This window comes from Aulonocara sp. 'chitande type north' Nkhata Bay, linkage group LG13 (genome assembly GCF_057382095.1).
Source record: "Aulonocara sp. 'chitande type north' Nkhata Bay isolate Kocher_YH1m ecotype deep benthic linkage group LG13, A_spYH_male_GT1.1, whole genome shotgun sequence".
NCBI classification, from domain to species: Eukaryota; Metazoa; Chordata; class Actinopteri; order Cichliformes; family Cichlidae; genus Aulonocara; species Aulonocara sp. 'chitande type north' Nkhata Bay.
In genome coordinates, this window is record NC_141356.1 from 8,340,092 (window position 1) to 8,353,669 (window position 13,578).

General features: G+C 40.8%; 1 protein-coding gene across 1 annotated transcript in view; it reads left to right on the forward strand.

Annotated features, from left to right (window-relative positions):
• Window positions 1-13,578, forward strand: part of wdr11 (WD repeat domain 11) — a 64,277-nt gene that overhangs the window by 17,634 nt on the left and 33,065 nt on the right. The window contains exons 10-11 of the mRNA XM_086258532.1: window positions 152-328; window positions 12,983-13,067. Coding sequence (XP_086114658.1) covers window positions 152-328; window positions 12,983-13,067 — 262 coding nt within the window. The remainder of the gene's footprint in view (window positions 1-151; window positions 329-12,982; window positions 13,068-13,578) is intronic.

Genomic DNA, 13,578 nt, shown 5'->3' on the forward strand with positions numbered 1-13,578 from the left:
ATGAAAGAAAGTCTTGATTTTGGTTAGATTTTCCTAACCTGTTGTTATTTCATTATTTAAGGAGCAAATAAGAGGTAGTTTTTCACATTATGTCCAACTTAACACTTGACGTCTTGTCTTTTTATTTTATCTTTTTTTTTTCCATCTCCAGGTCAGACCTTGATAGCCGGTGAGACTCTTCCTACATCTTCCCACCAGCAAGAAGTCCAGCTGAAGTTCCTGCTAACCGGTTTGCTGTCTGGTCTGCCACTGCCACCATTTGCCATCCGAATGTGTCCACCTCTTACCACCAAAAATATCAACCACTATCAACCCCTTCTGGCTGTAGGTAGGTAATAGGAAACCAGTTACTCACAGTCACGCAATTCTGCAAAACTTTATGACAAATGAGCCACTACCACTGGCATATGAGGTTTCTGTTTTTCTGGGGGGGGGGGGAAACAAAAACTATTGATTTGTTATATCATTATTTAATCATTAACAACCACGTAACAGTAAATTTTACTGGACGTTGGTAAATTCTGCAGAAACTGTAAATGCAGCGAATTCTAGTCTAAATGTCCTGTTTTTGTTGAACTGTATACGTTCGATTTGCTTTCTTTTGAGTTCACATTGGCAGTCCTACAAGTCCACAAAAGATTTCAACACAGTACTGCTACTGTTTTATCATCATTACCTACTGTTATTGACAAGTCCTTGATACACAACCAAGTGAATTAGATGTCAAAGCATTTGTAAATTAATGGTGGCAAAACATTTAAACATTGACTGTATTGTGAGTAATTGTCAAGCTGGGTAAGTTAATGTTGACGAGCACTTTGGTATTTGAGACAGAGTTCGCGGCCCACTGAGGAGCGAAAAAGGACTTTGGTTCTATTATTCGGGGACATATTCTTCCTTTGTAGCTTTTGTTCATTTTTTTTAAAACGCTTCTGTAACTCAAACCGGATTCACCTTTGGTTACCTTGGAAACCAGTGCTGCGTTTTTCAAACCTCCCGTCTCTGTGTGAAGATGCATGTTGACTGCAGACGATAATTAAACATCATCGAAACTGGAATGGTAAGAAGAAAACAAGCTTTCTTTAGTTCATTTAATTTGTAATTGATGTTCTATAGCGTGGAGGGCTTTACCGTAGAAGTGCATAAAAGTGGCATAAATAGTTTTATTTTTTATGTATTCTTTTCTAAATGTCCAAGCGGCAGTTATTTAAAAAGAAAATGGATAGAAGGCCTATGTATTGTTTCTCTGTTTACTATTTACCTGGATTAGCTTTCTTATTGCTACTTACAAAAATCTTTTCATTATTAGGTTTTGTTTTTTTCAATTATAAAGGTCAGATGAATTTTCATTGACATGTTTAGGTGATGATTTTTAATGCAATTGCCGTTGTTGCTGCAGTGTTTTAGCATTTTACCGTCTTTATTATTTCTGTTTGTTTATGCCAGAGGGGATTTAAAGATGGAGGAATGCCTGATAGAAGACTCACACCAACAAAAAAAACAGATATCATTCACGGATGTAAGTTCTTTAACGAATATTTACTGTGTGTAAAATTTCCATCTCTGCTTCTTCTGTTGGCATTTAGTAGCTATAAATAGGGGTGGGTTTTTATAATCGATTTATCGATTAAAATCGATTCTGGCTTGGATAACGTAAAATCGATTCATTAAAATCCTGAATCGATTTTTTAATATTAATTTATTTTGCCCGAAATGCCAGAATCTCAGGTGAAAGATCACAAAATTTCAACAACCACCAAACAGCTAAGACAGTAAATGAGAGCAGGTACACGGCTTCTGCACAAAGACGTAAACACACAGCGCAACCCGCGGATCAGAATCAGTGAGATGTCGCCTTTCTCAGCTGACGGTCGGGGCTGAAAGCCGACAGCTCGCTGATTCTGATCCGCGGGGGCTCTCTCTCTCTCTCTCCTGCATTATTCGCTTGCTTGTTACGCACAAGTCTACCGTTGTTTACAGCGCTGTCGGCCGACGTTTTTTTTTTTCCCTTTTACTTACTTCCGAAAAGTAAACCTGATTTCTGCCGTTCAATATTGAACAACTTTAAACTTTTTAAAATTAAGCAAAATGCAAAACGCTTAGCCGTGTCTGTAATAAAACTGCTGTAACTTCAGAGGTAATGTTCATGTGTTGATTAATGGTTTTCTTTCGTTTTTGATGTACTGCAGATTATTTTTATAAAATCCCAGGCCAGGAAAATCACCTTCATGTTTTTCTGTGTTTTATCTTCAGCTACTTTGACACAAAGGCCTCTGCTGTGATGCTCACAACTTTGATAAAGTCTTGCGTGTGTCAGCTTCCTTTTAATAGATACAAAAATATGTAAATGTACTGATCTGAATTATAATATTTCTAACTGTCAAAATTTCCCAGATTCGAATCGAATTAAATCGAATCGTGGATCGAATCGATTCGGGACCTTGTGAATCGGAATTGAATCGATTCTAGAAATCAGTGACGATACCCAGCCCTAGCTATAAAGACATTTTATTGTAATGTCATTACAAAAGGGCTCAACAGCAGTTGTAACACTTAAAGTGATCTTATTTTGGCCCCAGTGCACTGATTACATCCCACAGATAACTCGTATTTCCTTAAAGCAGCTAATACTTAAAGAAAAAGCTCTTATTCACTATTATTATTATTCACAGAATCTTAAGTGATAGTTGTTATATACCGCTTTATACTACAGACTAGAGACCAGTGTGTACCTGCCTATATTTATAAGGCGTCCAGAATGAGTAGTAATATATATAATATTGTGATTTCAGAACCCCTGAGAACTGCCCTGAGCAATAAATTCCACAATCCGACTGTGCCATTTTTTTTCTTCTGTTTTTTAAGACAGAAAGCCCCTTATTCAGTTCGTTTCGGATGTAGCTGCTGCTACTGTCAGGTACGGGCACAGACATTCTTTTAGTTTTATAGAAAATTTCAAAAGGTTATCAAAAGATAATTGACTTAATGTTTCACTTCTACCATGCCCAGTTTTTCTGTGCGTCAGGAGACCTCTTCCTGTGTGATTTGCTAATCTTACTACACTGTTATGACTGGCTTTTTTTTTTTTTTTAAATTGTCCATCTCTGTTTGCTTCACAGAACCACAGCTGAAAATATCCGGACAGACCTCATGATGAGTGTGAAGATGTTTTCAGTGAATAACAGCTGGATCAGTCTATCCACACTCTAGAGAAACAGCATTGCTGTAACCAATGTGGGAAAGTTCCCTGTATTTATGAGATTGGAATTGTTATCACCTTATTCACACAGAGGCTCAGCCTCACAAGTGTAGCAAGTGTGCCAAATGCTTCCACTGCTTGTATTTTTCAAACTCTGAGTTAATAAAGAAAATACATTTCAGTTCAGGTTTATTGATATAGCACCAAATCACAATAACAGTCACTGCAAAGTGATTTACACAGTAAGGTAAAGACCCTACAGCATTCTGGAGAAAACCCAGACATTCAAATGACCCCCTATGTGCAAAGACCGCGTGAAGGTGGGCTGGAGAAACCTCTCTGAGCAGAACCAGGCTCAGAGAGGGGCAGCCATCTGTCGTGACTGGTTGGGGCGGGGGGGCAGGAAAAAAAAAAAAAACAAAGCATAGGGAGACAGGCAAAACACAGACTGAGAGAGAAAGAAGATGAAAAAGTAATGACATCTTGCAGTGGTAAATAAACAACAACAACAGAAAATCGTGAATCCCCAATGTGGGATAATAATATTTTCATTCCATTCTAAACACCTGGAAAGGGAAAAGAGGTGAATGGAGAAGTGCTCAGTGTGTCTGTTCTTACATAGAGAGTGAGAGTGTCTGTCTCCCAAATCCAAACTGTGAGATGGCTCCACAGGGGAGGGACCTGATAGCTGAAGCCTCTGCCTCAGCTATCAGGCTGAGGCAATTCTACTTTTATTCTACTATCCAAGGAATCACGAGTAAGTCTGCTGTCTGAGAGCGAAGTGCTTGGTTAAGAAAGGACAATGAGGTTTTTAAGATATGATGAGACCTGATAGTTCATGAGAAGGATTTAAAGTTCAATTCTGGATTTAACAGGAAAAAATATCTGAGAGAAATATGATCCTTCTCTCTTGTCCCTGTATTAACTGGAGGCTTTTTATGGAACTTTTAGAACAACCTGACGATAATAATGAATTACAATAGTCTAATTGTAATTGATTAGCCTAGAAGTCATGAATGAACTAGGTTTACGGCATCACTCTCAGTCTTACATATTTGCTTAATATGCTCATTGAAGGACATGTCCTGATCAAAAGTGACCTGAAGATAAGCACAAACTAGCACAAAATATGCATGTCACCTCACTGTTGCATGTTTAAGCAGATAGCAGCAGCTATATATATACAGCTATATATATATACAGCAGCAGCTATTTATTTATTTATATATATATATATATATATATAAAAAACACCCAGCACGCCCCTGCGGGCGGTTTATCCTTCAAGCTCGGGTCCTCTACCAGAGGCCTGGGAGCTTGAGGGTCCTGCGCAGTATCTTAGCTGTTCCCAGGACTGCGCTCTTCTGGACAGAGATCTCCGATGTTATTCCCGGGATCTGCTGGAGCCACTCGCCTAGCTTGGGAGTCACCGCACCTAGTGCTCCGATTACCACGGGGACCACCGTTACCTTCACCCTCCACATCCTCTCGAGCTCTTCTCTGAGCCCTTGGTATTTCTCCAGCTTCTCGTGTTCCTTCTTCCTGATATTGCTGTCATTGGGAACCGCTACATCGATCACTACGGCCGTCTTCTTCTGTTTGTCTACCACCACTATGTCCGGTTGGTTAGCCACCACCATTTTGTCCGTCTGTATCTGGAAGTCCCACAGGATCTTAGCTCGGTCATTCTCCACCACCCTTGGGGGCATCTCCCATTTTGACCTCGGGACTTCCAGGTTATACTCGGCACAGATGTTCCTGTACACTATGCCGGCCACTTGGTTATGGCGTTCCATGTATGCCTTGCCTGCTAGCATCTTGCACCCTGCTGTTATGTGCTGGATTGTCTCTGGGGCATCTTTACACAGCCTGCACCTGGGGTCTTGCCTGGTGTGATAGACCCCAGCCTCTATGGATCTTGTACTCAGAGCTTGTTCTTGTGCTGCCATGATTAGTGCCTCTGTGCTGTCTTTCAGTCCAGCTTTGTCCAGCCACTGGTAGGATTTCTGGATATCAGCCACCTCCTCTATCTGCCGGTGGTACATACCGTGCAGGGGCCTGTCCTTCCATGATGGTTCCTCGTCTCCCTCCTCTTTCTTGGGTTTCTGCTGCCTGAGGTATTCACTGAGCACTCGGTCAGTTGGGGCCATCTTCCCAATGTATTCTTGGATGTTCCTTGTCTCATCCTGGACTGTGGTGCTGACACTCACCAGTCCCCGGCCCCCTTCCTTCCGCTTAGCGTACAGCCTCAGGGTGCTGGACTTGGGGTGAAACCCTCCATGCATGGTCAGGAGCTTTCTTGTCTTTATGTCAGTGGCTTCTATCTCCTCCTTTGGCCAGCCTATTACCCCAGCAGGGTACCTGATCACGGGCAGGGCGTATGTGTTGATGGCCCGGATCTTGTTCTTACCATTCAGCTGACTCCTCAGGACTTGCCTGACCCTCTGCAGGTACTTGGTGGTTGCAACCTTTCTAGCGGCCTCTTCATGGTTCCCATTCGCCTGCGGGATCCCCAGGTACTTGTAACTGTCCTCTATGTCTGCAATGTTGCCTTCTGGTAGTTCAATCCCCTCAGTTCTGACTACCTTCCCTCTCTTTGTTACCATCCGACTACACTTCTCCAGTCCGAACGACATTCCAATGTCATTGCTGTATAGCCTGGTAGTGTGGATCAGTGAATCGATGTCTCGTTCACTCTTGGCATACAGCTTGATGTCATCCATGTACAGGAGGTGGCTGACAACTGCTCCGTTCCGTAGTCGGTATCCGTAGCCAGTCTTGTTAATGATCTCACTGAGGGGGTTCAGGCCTATGCAGAACAGCAGTGGGGACAGAGCATCTCCTTGGTAGATCCCGCACTTGATGGTAACTTGTGCTATGGGCTTGGAGTTGGCCTCTAGTGTTGTACGCCACATCCCCATTGAGTTCCTGATGAAGGCTCTTAGGGTCCCATTGATCTTGTACAATTCTAGGCATTCCAGTATCCAGCTGTGGGGCATTGAGTCATAGGCCTTCTTGTAATCAATCCAGGCAGTGCACAGGTTGGTCAGTCTGGTCTTGCAGTCTCTGCTGATTGTTCTGTCTACCAGTAGCTGGTGTTTTGCACCTCTGGTATTCTTGCCAATTCCTTTCTGTGTCCCGCTCATGTATTGACCCATGTGCCTGTTCATCTTAGCCGATATGATGCCTGACAGGAGCTTCCATGTAGTACTGAGGCAGGTTATTGGTCGGTAGTTGGAGGGGACCGGTCCCTTCTTGGGGTCCTTGGGGATCAGGACCGTCCGGCCTTCAGTTAGCCATTCCGGGTGTCTCTCGTTAACTAGCAGCTGGTTCATTTGTGCTGCCAGACGCTCGTGGAGTGCAGTCAGCTTCTTCAGCCAGTAGGCGTGAACCATGTCGGGCCCTGGTGCTGTCCAACTCTTCATACTGGAGACCCTTTCTTGGATATCTGCCACTGTGATGGTTACTGGACCCTGTTCAGGGAGGTCGCTGTGGTCTGCCCTCAGATCCACTAGCCACTGAGCATTGCCGTTATGGGTTGCATCCTTCTCCCATATGCTCTTCCAGTATTGCTCCGTCTCCAGCCTTGGTGGTGCTGTTCTCTTATTGTTCCCTTGCCACTGAGAGTACACCTTTGCTGGTTCTGTGGAGAACAGCTGGTTTATTCTCCTGCCTTCTATCTCTCTGGTGTACCTCCTCAAGCGGCTGGCCAAGGCTGCCGCTATATTTTTTTTTTTATTTCTCTTCTTGCTCAAGAGTGGCTTGTAGCCTAAAAAGGGGGGAAATGGACTTATAAAATGAGTAATATCAAACAGTGATGATTTTATTTGTTGTTCCCAACAGCTTAAGAATCTCCATTAAACGATTGGCTGCAAAATACAATAAAATAAAATGAAGTCCCACCGATAGCAACAGTGCAATTTCAGCTTTAGACGTGGTGTCTGGAGAAATTATAGTTTCTAGCTGTGTAGGAAAGCCAATTAAGACGAGGCTAACTCTAACAGATAAATAGATAGTTAAGGCAATGCATTTATATAGTGCTTTTCTAATCTTATTGATCAGTGAAATGTATAGAGGTGCACTGCCAGCAGTTTGATTTCTAAAAGAATGCCAAGTGGAAGACACAAATGGATGTTTATCAGCAACTGTTTGGCTCGCCGCACAGAAGGGTTCGTTTTTGTTTTTATGTTTATTAAATTTGACTCATCTATGCCGTTCTTGCCGTCGTGTGTAACTACCACAGATCTGTTTGAGGAAAAGCCTGGTTGGATTTTATCAAAGTTTGTTTGTAAATATCCAGTGAGTGAAGAATGCTTTAGAGGGAGACGAGATGAAATGATTATGCAGCTATAAGCTGCAGCTGCGCATTTTAATTTCATGCACATCGACACTCTTTGTTAACGCTCTAGGGTTTTGTTTTTTTTTCCCCCCAGTTGACTCAAAAAATATATAAACATAAATTTGATTCAGTTTGTCACCTTAAGAGTTTTTGCTGCAAAGTTAAACACACACAAAAATGAACGCTATTCAAATTGTCATCATTTTTTTTTGTCCCTAACAGGAAATTAACAGAGCTGATATGAAGCCAAGCAAGTTAAACAGGTCTTTATTTCAAATGGCAACACAATCTCAAGTTTGAGCTGGAAAAAAAAACTCAAAATTGATTTTTTTCAAATGAAGTGCATGTCAGGATTTGTGAATATGCAATATCATTGCTGTAATTTATGTCCTTGAGGCAGACGGTGAGTAAGCAGCGGGCCATCAAATTCTACTGTGCGGTCTCTGTAAACGATGGCACAAGGCATAGACTTAATCTGAAGTATCATCCTCTGTTATTACTCTCCTAAGACAGCTGCCAGGCAAAAGCGAGAGAGAGAAGCAGTCAAAGTTTGGATTTATTAGTTTTAGATCGGCATAGCAATTTTGTTTTCCCTCACTACAGTAATGATACATAAAATTATGAAAGTCTAAATTTGAAGGGGAAATTAAGAGCAGGATTGTGTTTTTTTCCCCCTCATTTTGCCATTGCTTTTCATGTGTGTAGACATGCGCGCACACACACTCGTGGTTCTGTGCCAAATTCCATTTTAAGTCTAGGCAGGCTGCTTTTCGCTCCCTGTTGCAGCAAACCTTCAGTTTAGTTGTCAGGCTGAAAAATAGGCTACACTTTGTCCCCTGACATTGGACACATAAATTAATCATACCTTAAAGATACATTGCCTCCTTCATACCTACAGACAGGCAGATGAATAATAATACCTTCAAGCTCTACGTCTTACAACCATTTTCTTGGTCTGTTTACTTTTGCTATACACCTGTCAGGTCCACAGTTATGGAAGACAGAACTTTCTTAAGTTCACTGCACATTATCGCCTAATTAGTGCAATAGTTCTAAAAGAGCTAAGGGGAAAACCTAAAACTGTTAATAGCAAATTGTCTTAGGTGTGTGTGTGTGTGTTTTTGTTAAGGAGTGAAATGAATGAAGAGGTAGCAATAGTAGAAAAACTGACCCTCCCTCCCCAATTTAACAAGGGATTGGAGTGGCTGCTCGTCCTGCTGCAGATGGTGTGGGGTGACTTGGCACAGCTGGCTCTCGGTAGCATTTTGAATCTAAAGCTAGAACAGGATGATTAGGTTTTCTTTGCACATCATTTGGCAAGTCCCCGTTGTCATCTTGCACGGTCAAGTAGTTAAACAGTCTCTAGCTGCATTATTGAAATGTGTCTTTTGTTCCACTTCCAGTGAAATGCCTTGTGAATAATAAGTTTGAAGGTCTGGCTAATTACACCGAGGATTTAGAAGGAGAATCGCAATCTCCACTGAAAGGTGGAGGCAGCGTCCAGATAATTCAGAAGCTGAAGTATGTTTAATTAAAATGGTATCTTGAGGCTAATGCGTGTCATTTATAGCCACTTTATTTTATTAGTACAGTTAGAGGGAATGTGCACACAAAGTACAAGTTACAATAATATTAAATATTGCATTTGGAGAGTTGGAGCCTGTTACTCGCTGTGTCATTGCGCTCAGATTACTGTAATGTCTTAACTAATGTCATATATACAATTCCTGTATGCAAATACAAAGCACTAAACAGTCTGTCTCGAGTCAAGATCTCACTGTCAAGATTTTTTCAATCTACGGTTTTATTTTATCTTTTTGTGTCTGTTTTCTAATATATTTTACTGTTTCCTGTTGTAAAGTACTTTGTGAATTTGAAATGTGCTTAATAAATAAACTTTTTAAACTTACTTTACCTACTTACGCTATCATCAAATGCAAAACGAGTCAAGGTTACTTTGTCTTGATGCGCGCTCAACCATCCAGGTAAGTAAATCCCCAGGTTGTTTCTGTTTACGAGTCGTTTCTGTTCATCTTGACGCAGCGTTTTCAGTGGGAGAAATGTTTCGTCACTCATCCAAGTGACTTCTTCTGTCTCAGCTGACTGCAGGCTTCCCCAACCTTATAAACAGTACATTTGCACAATAACTGAAACCAGTCCACTGAATGAACAATGGGCTGTGAGGTCAGTTCCTTGATCATTAATGATCAATGAGTCAAAGTTACAGTAGCATTTCTCACCTCCTCAGTATTGCTGCCACGGTTGGCACTGGGGCAGGTATTCTAGGGGGTGTTGGTATATTTTACCTGATCAGTAAATCCAGATTGATTCACGCATGAGTGCTTGGCACATGCAGTATCATTTTCTTGGCCTCTGTTCCAGTCGGCATTTGGCTTCTCCCTAATGTGTGCACAAGTTAAAGAGGAGAAACACTGAGTTCTCAGTTATGAGACACTAGTCAGGGGAACAGCTAAGGATACAGACTTTTTACACTTTCTATTAGTGCAATTAAAGCAGGAGATGCACCTACTGCTGATGGTGTGAAAGCACTGAGGTTTGAAATTGCCTTCCACAGTTTCATCACAGTTAGACAAAGTGCAGGGATTCCCAACTCTGTTTTCTTCATTTCCGTCTCTCACTTTCCCCTCTGCCAGTCTTTTTTGCTCTTGTTCTCCTCTCTTAGGAAAGGTTACAGAAGCTCTGCACCCAAGGAGCTTCCCAAAATCACTGCTGTCTGGTCTCCTGTTTAAAGAGTTGTAAGCCTTCGGGGATCTGACAGCTCCATTACTGATAGGTACAAGGCCCACACCCTTCTTATTCAGTGGCTTGTACAAACACTGACAGACTGATATCCCTCCCAGCCTTCTAATATTTATTTATCCACACTTTCCTGACAGCTACACTCCACTGTGTGGTTTGAACCAGAGAAAATGGATGATTTAAATAAAGTATCAATAAAGCAAAATCTAAATTTATCAATAACAAATATACAAAATAAAGCTACTGTGCTTCAGAAAGCAAAGCAATTATCGGATTGATGGATTTTAATTATCAGCTCCAGTGGCCTGTCAGAGAGGAATCGGGATTGTAGCCCACAAAAGAATCCATTCAAAGCTTCCACTTTATGTCTCTTTTCTTTTTCTATCTTTCCCCCTTCTCATAATTTGTTGGGTTCATTTGCAGATGGAGTTCAGATCTGTCATCACTTGGTATTGAAACATTAATTTTTGGATTAGCATAAAATGATTTCTGGTACTCTCAAGGAATTCATGAGGTTAAATGGGAAGGTGCAAGAATCTGTCTAAATACGCTATTAATGAAATATTTTGCTGCACATTCTATACCAGCAATAAAAAAAAGAATACTATAGTATATTACATGAAAATGACATAAAATGCCAGTATGATGACACAAAACTAAAATATTTTTTTAGCTTGTACCTGGCTGAATGTTTTGCATCGTCCCCACTGATCCCAACTCTTCACTGTGATAACATCTGAATGACCATTTGTTCAGGACTGTGTGCTATGTTGCTGAATGCTAAAATGTTTTCCAATGACTTTTAATGCATTTGGCTGATCTGAGCCTTGACCTTGTTGCTGTGTTGAAATCCTCAGTAAACGCTAGCGAGGCTGTATCGCCAAGTACTATCCATGCCCAAGCCAAAACCGAATGTTTAAAGGATGAAGTTTTGATTAAAATTAATGATTCATTTTTGTAATAGTTAACTCCCGTGGTCTTTTTGATAAAGGTTAATTTATGGTTTATCAGTTTATTTTATTACAGGACAAATAAATAGAACTGACAACCCAAGACATACAAACTCTGAGATATTCTTATTATTTTAGTCTCGATAGAAACTGCAAGGCCGACACTACCACTAGCACTATAGAAATAGCTGGTCAGAAAACATCGTATTTGTATTCTACATGAAATAAACAATAGTGTGGTCTTATTGAGCAAGTGCTAGAGGAGACGTATACACTCTCATGTCTGTGTGGTTAATATGAGACTACAGCCAGTTGTTGGTTAACTGTGCATAAACACTGGGACTAGGAAAGACAGCTTGCTTGGCTGGCCTTTCTGCAGGCATGCTCACTAATATAGTTCTTGAAGGAGCGACTTCTTTCAGTTTTGTTCTTCCAGTGACCTTGCCAAGCAGCTAAAGCATTGGAGTCATTATGCTGAGCCAAGAAGTGTATTCCAGATCCACATAAAACAACAACTTGACATTTTTACATGTGTTTTTAATAGATTAACAATCTCTGAAGCTATAAGGTGATAATTTGCGAGGTACAGAGCCTGACTAATCTTGCATAAAGTAAACAAACACTGGCTGTGAGGAATCACGCTGCAGGAATGTCATCTCCACTCAGTCCTTCCCTGTTCAAATCCTGCTGAAGCATCTTTGTGCCCACACTACATGCCATCTATTAGCAGCACCAGGAGAAGGAAGAGGATACACAAACACCCATGCCACACTGCCTATCACCGATTCCAGATGTTTTGTCAGCATGTGATCATAGTCACTGTGGTCACAGTCAATATAATTGCAAAAACTAAATGTGTTTCTGCACCTGCAGAAGGAATGCCCCAGACCCAGTTAAATGCTTTCCAGGCATCATTAAACTTGAGTCTTCATTAGATATTAGATGCACCGTAGAGTTTGGGTTTTTTAAATAATAGTTTGTCATTCCTGATTGTTTTCAAACTACTTGGTAGTTTTTCATAGTCTATGGTTTAAAGCAAAGAGTGCAAATAAAGGATATTATTGCATATATAGGAAAATGAAATTGGGTTTTTTGCATATGTACAATAGGCATGATGCCATTCCACTTTGTAAATTAAGCTAAGGTGGGATATAGAGGCTTTAGAACTTAAACTTGTTCACATCCTTAGAAGATGCAAATGATTCAAAGTGACGACTCAGTTGTCTTAGTTTGATTTTTTTTGTGTATGAATTTATGTCAGGGCAAAAAAAACATTTCTTGTATTTGCTCAAATGTTTTTTTTGGGTTTTTTTTTTTTTTTTTTAGCTGCATAAGCAAACCTCAGAAAATCACATTTAAAAGTGCAATATGAGTATGAACAAATGTTTTTAAAAAAAGTTTGAGTTTGTGGGAGTGTCGACTGTCACTTGCGGTATTTAATCAGGTAAAGTTTAGGGATGGATCGAGCTGTTGTGTCGTTTTCAGCAGCAGATGAAACTGATGTTCTCAGGCTGTGAGCTGAATGACACAGGGTTTGATGTGTTGCCTCTTTCCACACCTACTGCAGTGACAGGGAACACAGGGGTGTCACACTGACACATCGTGTCTCTGATACTGCTGGAGGCTAGATGCTGCTATGATATGTAACTCTGGCTTGTGACCTTTCTTCCTCTCTGCATCAGCCTGGCTCGTATGTCTTACTCCCTGCTCTCTGTTTCCGTTTGTTCTGCTTAGGCACGAGCAACGGGTCTGTGCTGGTCTACAACCTAACGAGTGGACTTCTCCACAAAGAACTCAGCGTTCACTCATGTGAAGTCAGGTAAGACTATTGTTTCTGTTATTGTGTACAAATTTTTATTCTTATTTTTTTACACTTCAACAGTTCAGTCTCAGTAATGAGCAAGTATATGAAGTCATGGCAGTCTTTAGCTGAAACATCAGCTAAATGACATGTTAGACAAATCCCAGGAGCCAGTCAGCTTGAGGTGGATTCAGGCAATTCACTGTCACACAATTAATGTCAACCCATTTTTTTTTTTTTTTACGAGAAATCATTCCCTATTTGGTTTATATGTTTTTTTTCAAGTATTTATTAGAGTGAGGTGGTTTAACTAAGTACAATAACCAAATCTTGAAAAAAAAAAGTGATTTATTGGTTTCCCACTGCCATTTACAGTAATTTACTTATTTGAGGGAGAAACTCAACACCAGTATTCAGACATGTTGTGGCACCCTTAGCTCTGAACACACACCAATCCCTGAAGTTTAAGCAGTTAATTAATTAGGCTGTCAATCACAGATCAAAGGGGCAGTTCAGGAAAGAGCAGTAA